We start from the raw sequence: 10,284 nt of genomic DNA, 5'->3' as shown, positions 1-10,284 counted from the left end.
AAGTATTTTATTTTATTCAAATTGTCAGTGTTGAAAGTAACGCTCTCTAAGCTACTCATTGTGACATATATTTTTATATGCAAATTTTTTGGGAATAAAATTTTTTTGTTGGATTGCAACTCTGTGCAATTTTTGTGACTCAATTGGACAACAGCTGTGGTTTTGTTTTGTGTCATTTGTTAGAAAATAATTGTCTTTGAGAAAAAGGCAAAGAAAAAAAGAAACGAAGTTAGGCTATGGAAGACGAAAATTTGTAAAATCAAACAATTTGGATAATTTGTGTATTTGCAAAAAATTAAAAACAATATTTGAATTGAAATTTTAGTTAATTGCAGTATTAGAAATCACTTCAACATCGTATCATAAACGCCTACAGCGAAAAGGAAAAAAGGACATTCGCAATACAAATAATTCATATACACACATTTAATGTGAATGATCATGGAAAATTTGAGTAAAGAAATTGAAAATAATGCAACGTTTTTAAAAAAGAGTACAGATACCACTGAACGGTATGTTTTGATCCCGAGCACCGGTCCACCACCGGTGGTCAGCTGTGCTTCTGAACCAAATACATGGTTGACAACGCATGTAAATAATAATAACAACTCACATGGAACGTTAGGACTGAACAAAAAGCTAAGTGATGAAAATATGCAAAAACAAAATAGTTGGAATTGTGAAAGTTGTGAAGCAGTGGGCGTATCCTCGAACTATAAACACGCCAGTCTGGATGCCGCATGTGCCGGTATAGTTGAAGATGAGGGTGGAGGTGCGAGTTATGTCGATCCGTTGGAAATAAAGGTAAACTATTGTATTTGTAAATAAATATTATCTAAACATAAAATACTGTCACTCACTTAATTTGTTTTGTGTATTCCCAAATAAATAATTTACTTTTAAATAATTCTTAATATAAAATAAGAAAAAAATTAACTATTCTGCATTTACAGCAAAATGGTTCTACAGCATCCTATACGACACAAAATGTACGTTCAATGACTACAATACCTGAATTTGTTATGTCGGAAGAAGCAAATGAATATTATGCTGGAGGTGCGGCTTCGTTGACACCGCCATGCACCTCACATTCGAATCGTACTTCCATAAGTAACTCCACCGAAAATCTTAGTTATTCTAGTGATATATTCTGTCCTGACGATTTGATTTTACTTGATAATGGTGACATCGAAGGTGAAGAGTTATCACTAAATTCAGATGATTGTGTTTATGCTTATCGAGGTGATGGTTCTGATTTTGAATTAGCTATGGAAGGTGTGTCTAATAGGCATGTGGATGCCGGTTTTGGTGATGATGAAACTGATTTTCTTGAAATGGATTATGAACCCGATCCATTATCAGAAGTTGAATATGATACAATAGATCGTAATCAACGTAATGATACATTACTTGTACAGCGCGATGCGTGCCACTTAAGTGGGCGTCATTCAGCAAATAATATGAACTTAAAGGTTTTACCTACGCATCGTCAACATTTCAGTTCACCCATAGATGATCTACCACCACCAAAGGCATTGCAATCTCAAACAATGTTAGGAAAGAATTTCGCACGCATATCTCTGCATTTGGATCAAATAAAAGGTGACAGTGGTGATTCGGATTGTTACGAAGTGGCACGTAATGACGGCATTAGTGTATTAGGTAAGAGCAATGTAACAGATACAACACCTTCAACAGCACATTCTTTACCCAGTAATTTAACGGGTAATTTTGGACGTGATGCTCTTAAGGAGAAAGATATTCAAGCAAGTCCTTCAAAGGTGACAGGTGAGCGTTGTATGATTTCTGGTTATGAAATGTTTATAAATTTGACCTCGTTTTTTCCACTTATAAATTAATGTAATTTATTTGCTGACATATCTATAACCAATATGTGTTATTTTATAAAGTAATAATTACTTTTGTTAGAACAGGTATAGCTTATCATTACGTGACAATTATATTTTGGAAGTATATATTCATATGTATATATATAAGACAATGGACTTTTTTTCTCTTTCGAGAAATAAAAAAACAGAAAAGTTAATTGTTTTTGTCATCTCAATGGATGTGGCGAGCTGCACAAGTAGACTTATTTCCTCTAGAACCAATATATTTAAATTTTGAAGTTTTACTTATTATCCGTTTCCTTTTTTTTACTTTATTTTTTATTTAGAAAACTTTTTGTAAAGAATTTAGCATCGAAGTCATAGAATAAAAATCTTAAAACTTTATTTTAAAAAAGTTGTAGAACAATGATCGTAAGGATCGTCTTTCGGATATTTCATAAGATACATACTATACTCAAGATGTATAATTTGCAAATATTATTTATATGACTGATAAATGATACATGTGATAATTATATATAAGCCATATAAGTACATATATGAATGCACTATCATACACATGGATCCTATACAATCCATTTCTTTACAACTTGCTTCTTACTATTTGCATATATGTATGTATATCTATTCAACAACTTTCCAGCTTATAGTTTTCTTTTACGTTTTAAATTCAATTGTATTTTTTCTTTAAAAACCTTTACATTGAACCTTAATATTAAAATTAATATTGATTTCATTTGTGATATAGCAGAACTAAAACTTCTTTCATATGTGTTTCAAGTGTAGTGTGTATTTTATTTAGCAATATGATTCGTTGGGTGTTCCAGATAGGTTTTACTAACTCGTTATTTTTTGTGTACATATAGGATGTCTAAGTTTTTATGTATGAGCTGATTGGTATCAAACCATGTAGCATTAATAATTTGGCGCTACTAGTTTTACCCAATAGTGTTATGCTGTTGGTCCGAATTAGTGTCCATTATGCTTTATATAACTAAACCGGATTTTCTGTTCTTTCTTTTTTTGAATATAAGCAACTAATACATTTGTTAACTTTTGATATTAAGTTACAGTTGTTTTGCTCTTATGTGCGCTTTGTATATTAAGTGTCAGTTTAGATGAATCACCAAGAATTTTACATTCTCTTTATTTGAAGTAAGTTGGTTTTTCAGAATTATATTAAAGCAAGTCTCGACATTTTTAGTTTTTTTTTTAATTTTTCACTTGCCAAATATGTTAAATTTTTGTAGTTCTAGAAGTGGCTGGGTCTACGTCTCTTAACCAATTGTCGACATCGTCGACAAAGTGATACTTCTATCTAATATAATACACATTAGCTTTTTCTTACAATAAATATATTTTAAAAATATATATTAGTAAATGTGTATAAATATATGTATATGTATATATATGTAATATATGTATATATATATATATATATATATATATATATATATATATATATATATATAGATTTTAATACGCAAACTACATATGATATCACACAAAATTTGTGTTAACAATAGAAGTTAAATAAGCTTATTTAATACTTATTAAATGATTTATATATTAATTATCTCGATATATTCAGTATTATATATAAAAAAATTATTTATGCAGTTTAAATTATAAATATATAATTTTTAATTATATTTAATTTTATTTCATTTAACTTTTAATTTTAGTTTTAAATGAAGTAATAGTGAGAAATTTTTCAAATCCAAAAATTGATTTTTAATCAAATATCATCAGTATCTATTATCTATTGTAAAATATCTATTGTTTTAATTGTCCGTATGAAATTTTTTGAATTGCGATACACAAAAGTGTCAGGAATTGAATCCTGTAAGTTTTGAAAAGTGTACTCGGATGTTAACATACGAACCGATTCAATACTTAATTTATATTATTTATGTTTGTTGTTTATTGTTGTTTTAATCAGTGATGAGAATAGCTAGAAGTGACTAGGTTTCTCCGTCATGATTCTGGTTATCTTCAATTTAAATCACCGCTCACTCCCCAATTCATTTCCACTTCCTAATAATCCCATTCACGACGTAATCCATGTATTCGTCATATAATTTCTTTCTCGCGTTATCTGCTTTACAGATCCCTGCAAACTACAACAATAACGTGATAGTACCTAGCGGCGACAAATCACGTTTGTATAGACAAATAGTTCTGGAACTTAGATGTTATCATTCTTTTTAGGTATATTATTTTTGGGTCCCTAATAGTAGAGTTGAGAGGTATATATAGCCGAGTGGCTTTAGGAATTAGATTGAACGGTTATAAAAAATTATTTATAGTTTTTAATTTATAAATACATGTGTTTTCTTACTTAATTTTGCACTATCAATCTTTTTTGACTCATTTATATTTAACATTATTATAAATTTAATTTTTAAATCAAATTTTGTATTCACTTAATACAGATTTACTTACTGACTTACTTAATATATATTTTTCATATTTTTCTTAATTTTATTTAATTACTTTCTTTTATTTTTCAAAAAATTTCTTATTATATTTTATTATAATAAAATTTTAATGTAACATTTTTTAATTTCTTAAAGGAGCTAAACCAAAACGATTATCATCCTCTATATCATCTTCAACATCTTCCAAGAATTCTTCGAAATCACGTAGCTCATTACGCTCCTTCTTACCAATACCAATGGGTAACAATAGTTTCGATGAACGAAGTGCAAGTTGTACGGAATTTCGCTCCGCTGCACTACCAGATGATACCTTATCCACTTGTGTAGCGAATTGCGAAGATCTGAGTACCAACGATGAAACTTGTTTGGACTGTTTAGAGCGTGAATTTCTTGTCAATACAATAGGGAAGGCAATAGACTCAAAGGAATGCCCGAAATGTCGAAAGCGTAAAACTTTATTGATATTACCCAGTTCATACGTTGAAGCGACATATACGAAACAAGGTCGCTGTCGTAGTGGTTCACCGTTATTATTTACTGAGGATATATTATATAATAACAAAGTAAATGAATTTTTCAACCCATGCGGCCGAACGGATTGGTCTACTAATTATTTACATAGTAGTGCTGATAAAAAAGCTACAAGCAGACATGATATACATAATAAGTTAAAGAATTTAAATGAGGGTAGTTCATATAACCAAAGAAGGACAAATTGTGATAATTATGGCGGCGAGCAAGTAATTATATATTATTTATTATTAAAATGTATTTGCATTAACAAATTTATGATATTAACTTATTATTTTATAACAATTTATTAGATGCTCAAAAATTTATTTGTGACTGAAAAGGAAATTGTGACAATTTCTACTGTGAATTTCAATGAAGAATCCTTAGTGCAGGCACTGGTATGTATTTTTATCGTTTAATTTTATATTGTAACATGTTTTAACAATATTTTTACAGGATCAACTTCATATAACCTATGACTCTGAGCTGATTAAAGCTTTTTTTAAATATATTAAATCAGATAATCAACCTATTAAAACATACAAGAACATAAAACATTACATATTGCATCAATCAAAGAAGAATATGAACCATCCTAAATTCAGTCGTCTTATTCAGATGGCTACGTTTGATCAAGTTAAAGTAGAATATGTTAAGGTACCTTACAAATCTTAATTCTTATATTGCATATAATGAAAATTTGAGTATGTGTATGTGTGCATATGTTTACCAGCCAATCTATGGACAGACAACACAAATGCATATCCTCCTATACAATATCGAAGAAAAATAAATATAAACAATATTAATGTTCATTAATATTTTTTTATATATAAAACATATAAAAGTTTAAATATCAAAATATAATATTTTATATATTTATTATTTATAGTCTTATTGGTATAAAAATGTTTATATATGGTTAAAATTGTGAAACATTAAGCATTTTGTTTATTATTTTCATTTTTTTGTTATTAATTTATTATTATTTCTTATTATTTATTTATTATTATTTTTTATTATTTACTTATTATTATTATTTTTTATTATTTGTTTATTATTATTATATTTTATTATTTACTTATTATTATTATTTGTTATTATTTATTTATTTTTTACTTATTATTATATTTTATTATTTTTTTTCATTTATTTATTTATTATTATTTATTTATTTATTATTATTATTTATTTCTTTATTATAATTTATTATTTATTTCTTATTATTTATTTCTTATTATTTATTTATTTATTGTTATTTATTTACTTATTATTATTTATTTATTTATTATTATTTATTTATTTATTATTATTTATTTATTTATTTATTTTATTATTTATTTAATTATTTATATTATTATTTGTTTATTTATTATTGTTATTTGTTTATTTATTGTTGATATTTATTTACTACTTATTTATTTTTTAAATGACTATATTCACAAACTTAGTTTTAATCAGTATCGATGTGCTCCTAAGGAAGCGAAAAAACAATACACTTTAATATTTAATAAATATATTTATACCAAAATATGCGTTTTGTTTTACAATTTATATCATATGAATAATTTTTATGCTAATAAGTGTTTGTATTTAAAATTTTCACTAATTAAAAAAATAATTAATATATTCATCTAACTTTACTTATATATAATAAATGAAGTACTAAAGGTATTTACTTATCTTACAGGACGCCGCTGTAAAGAAAGCTGAGATGACATCAATAAGTGTTTTTGAAGTACTACAGCAATGGTGTATAAACAAAAATATCGAAGTTCTGCGTAAAATGGAAAGACGTTTTGTAGATGCAAATGTCTTGGGTATGTATTCAGAAGAAATTATTATATTTATATATATATAAATACATAATTGGTATTTGTGATGTATGTACACACAAATGTAGAAACAAATGTAGAAGTATGTATCATTGAAGTTTAGTTTGTATCTTCTGAACACACAATTCCGATTAAGTAATAATAAACATAATCAAGTATTGTGTTTGGCATTTTTATATAAAAATGTAAATTATCTGAGCTATTATTTTTATTATCTTTCGAAAAACTTTGAATAAAAGAACTTCTAGTATACCTTTTATACCTTGTGATCAAAAAAGGACTTTAATTTTTAATTTTTGAGTTCCCGCGATAATCCAATCGGTAAATTTTTTTTATTTTCACGCTCACAAACTAAACTTAATTCGCAGCGATGTTTGTAGGATATACAACGAGCCGGATGCAAAGGAAACTCTGACGCATCTGCTGTGTAACTGCTCGGCTTACTCGAGTACTAGACAAAAATATTTGCGGGCTGTTAGGTTTACAGGACTAGAGCACATACCTGAGGTTGCTGTTGAGCTCTTAATACACTTCGTTAATAACACGTGCATTCTTAGTGATGTATATTGTCGCAAGAAATGAAACTCTGATCTGATATCGCAATAAACCTTAATAGTCTACGCGTGGCCTTTTTGGCCTACCATCATAAGCTGACCTTATTTATTAAAAATTTTAATAGTAATTATAAATATTCTAAACTGGGGTTTTGTAATGAAGACTTGTTCAATGCCTGATATAATTACTTTAGTATTCTCATTTGATATCTTTAGATTTAAAAAAATGAACTATTATAAATATATCTTAAACATGATTTTCTTATTTCTCTTTTCAGGTAAAGTTGCTAATCTCATTCGGCAGAATATGAGATCTTTTCGGGATATACCTAGTTACATTAACATCCCACAGTATTATGATCCCGGTTATTTAAAAATAACCAAATTGTGTTAATAAAAAGTTAATATTTAAATTAAGTCCATAATGTAATCTCACCTCCCAAAATTGGTAACATAAAAAAATTTAATATGTGAATTAATTAATGTTATTTCTTTTGGTAGACATTAAAAACACATCTAATTGATCAATGCAAAATTGTTTATGTTTAAATAAGTAATAATTTAACATAGTGAATAAAATAGAATTATGAAAATGAATATCATATTGATGTTAGTTATTATAGAGAAAACACACAAATAACCAATGTTCAGCTGAGACAATTACTGCATTCTGAACATTGTGTTGTATCACAATAGCAAATTAAATAAATAAATCTGTTGACGCATATAAAAACTCTCAGTAAACACTTTCATGCTGGGAACAAATACTCTCAATAAATATTTATGCAATCCACACATGTTATACTATATACATATTTGTATATTTTAAATATTATATTATACATACATATATAAAATATAAATGTAATTAAATTAAATATCTCAATAAGATTGATTGTAAATGTTATTATTGATAAACAAAAAATCATTTGTGTAAAAGAATATTTAATGAAAACATGTTTCATTGTTCTTCATACTTTATATAGAATCATAAACTATATACTATGAACATATAGGTTAAATAATTATTTTCAGTATAATTTAATTTATGTGAAATGCTAGCCATTCCTTAGAACTGAAAAAAATGCAATTTTTTTAAATGCTTGTATAATGGTTACTATTACTATTAAAATAAAATAAACACAAAATGCAATTCTTATAAATGTCAAACGAATTTGTTTCTATTTTAAAGAATGTTATGTATCAGTGATGTATGGAAAGAGTGAGAAAGGTTTGGGGCTTTTTTTTTTAAATGCAAAAAACCAACCATCTCAAAATGCAGGATGGCACTAAAATATAGACATTGTCCGTAAAGCATATCTCTGCACTAAAAACTTTGATAGATGATTTCTAACTCTTATAACAAATAATACTTATCTTATAATAATATTATTACTTATATTAAAATTATTTTTTATAATAATATTATTACTTATAATAATGTTAGTATATATAATAATATCATTACTTATAATTTTATTACTTATAAAATTATTATTATTACTTAAAATAATATTATTACCTATAATAATATTTTTTCTTATAATAACATTATTACTTGTAATTATTACTTGTAATATTATTACTATAATTATTGCTTATAATAATATTATTACTTATAATAATTTTATTACTCATAAAGTTATTATTGTTTATTATAATATTATTACTTATAATAATATTATTACTTATAATAATTTTATTACTCAAAGTTATTATTATTACTTATGATATTATTATTGCTTATAATAATATTATTACTTATAATAATTTTATTACTCATAAAGTTATTATTGTTTATTATAATATTATTACTTATAATAATATTATAACTTATAATAATCTTATTACTCAAAGTTATTATTATTACTTAGATATTATTATTGCTTATAATAATATTATTACTTATAATAATACTCTTATGATATTACTTATTACTGAATATGGGTATTATTGAAGTCTTGCTTGGAAGATAATAAAATTTGATTGAATATAGGGTTATCCATTTTATGCTCCAAAAATAGAATTTAGATGATTTTTCGCACCGAATTATTTTCAGTGATAAGACTCATTTTCCAATTAATAAAAATGTCGAGCAACAGAATTGCCGCATTCATAAAGTCACTTCATGCTACGAGTATATGTAGCAATTAGTTTGAAGAAGTGATGTGCTAATGTTTTTTAAAAAGTAATGAAATATTTAACATAAATGTTTAATTCTAATCGCTATATCCAATTATAGCCAATTTTTTTTATGTGAATCTGAAGATATGGATGTGAAAAATATTTTGTTCTAATAGGACATTGGCAGTCGATGTCGGTTTGGTGATGTAAATTGACTGCCAAAGCCATGTGATTTATCACCACTGGACTTTTTTGTATGCTTACATAAAGAACCGTAGTTATATGGGCAATCCATGAACTCTCGGTATCGATGCTTTTAAAACAAACATTTGCCAACGTCAAGTTATTGCCGAGTTATTTCTTGTTGTGCGTCTACAAGGCATCGAAAATTAAATAAAGAGTATCCAGTTTTGTAAGATATCCCGTCAATAAAAATTTAATAACAAATTTCACCCATATTGAAATAAAAATATGATTAAAATCGCAATCGTTTTTATTTAATTTCGGAACCACCAAATAAACTTGCATAATATCAAATAATTAGGCTCGAAATCAGACTGAAATCTGTAGAGAACTTACATGTATATATTTTTGTATGCTTATGGTTTTTTAACTACACTATTTTAGCGATAAGCTATTTAACCAATTAGATGAGTTAGATTTCTAAATTCTATCCAAATTAAAGTTGAATGAATATAAATGAAAACAAGTTAAAATAAAGCTCCAAACGATATATTTTAAAAACTTATTCCATTAAAAATAATTTATATTTTTAGGATTTGCTTAACATAGACAAATAAACAATTTATCGAATATATAATGTGTATTCTTTAAAGAATCCCAAGCACGCCAATTTTAATCTCTATAATATTTTCTCTCCTATCTATTATCCGAACGTTTTAATTTGAGGTATTTGAATTTACGATTTGTTAAGGTTCTGTCCATCATTTTGAAATAACCGTACCAG

General features: G+C 26.0%; 1 protein-coding gene across 2 annotated transcripts; it reads left to right on the top strand.

The window, feature by feature from the left end:
- LOC119687964 lies at positions 1 to 8,022 on the top strand. 2 transcript variants are annotated; one of them, XM_038102535.1, is made up of 7 exons: positions 1 to 804; positions 954 to 1,662; positions 4,427 to 5,031; positions 5,116 to 5,202; positions 5,261 to 5,461; positions 6,495 to 6,624; positions 7,472 to 8,022. In XM_038102535.1, the coding sequence occupies exons 1-7, from the start codon at positions 436 to 438 to the stop codon at positions 7,585 to 7,587; spliced, it is 2,217 nt and encodes a 738-aa protein (XP_037958463.1). In that variant the 5' UTR covers positions 1 to 435; the 3' UTR covers positions 7,588 to 8,022. The 2 variants fall into 2 exon arrangements, with proteins under 2 accessions (XP_037958463.1, XP_037958462.1); XM_038102534.1 differs by having other exon boundaries at positions 954 to 1,788.
- Positions 8,023 to 10,284: the final 2,262 nt, after the last annotated feature.

The sequence above is a fragment of the Teleopsis dalmanni genome, chromosome X, assembly GCF_002237135.1.
Source record: "Teleopsis dalmanni isolate 2A chromosome X, ASM223713v2, whole genome shotgun sequence".
Classification (NCBI taxonomy): domain Eukaryota; kingdom Metazoa; phylum Arthropoda; class Insecta; order Diptera; family Diopsidae; genus Teleopsis; species Teleopsis dalmanni.
The sequence above is the reverse complement of the archived record's forward strand: the minus strand, read 5'-3'. Positions and strand labels throughout refer to the sequence as shown.

Bases quoted from the DNA above. Each gene is read 5' to 3' on its own strand.
- LOC119687964 (XM_038102534.1), top strand. From the start codon at position 436: ATGATCATGGAAAATTTGAGTAAAGAAATTGAAAATAATGCAACGTTT. The intron at 5,203-5,260 runs GTATGTATTTTT...ATATTTTTACAG, and splicing joins AATCCTTAGTGCAGGCACTG to GATCAACTTCATATAACCTA. The intron at 6,625-7,471 runs GTATGTATTCAG...TTCTCTTTTCAG, and splicing joins TGTAGATGCAAATGTCTTGG to GTAAAGTTGCTAATCTCATT.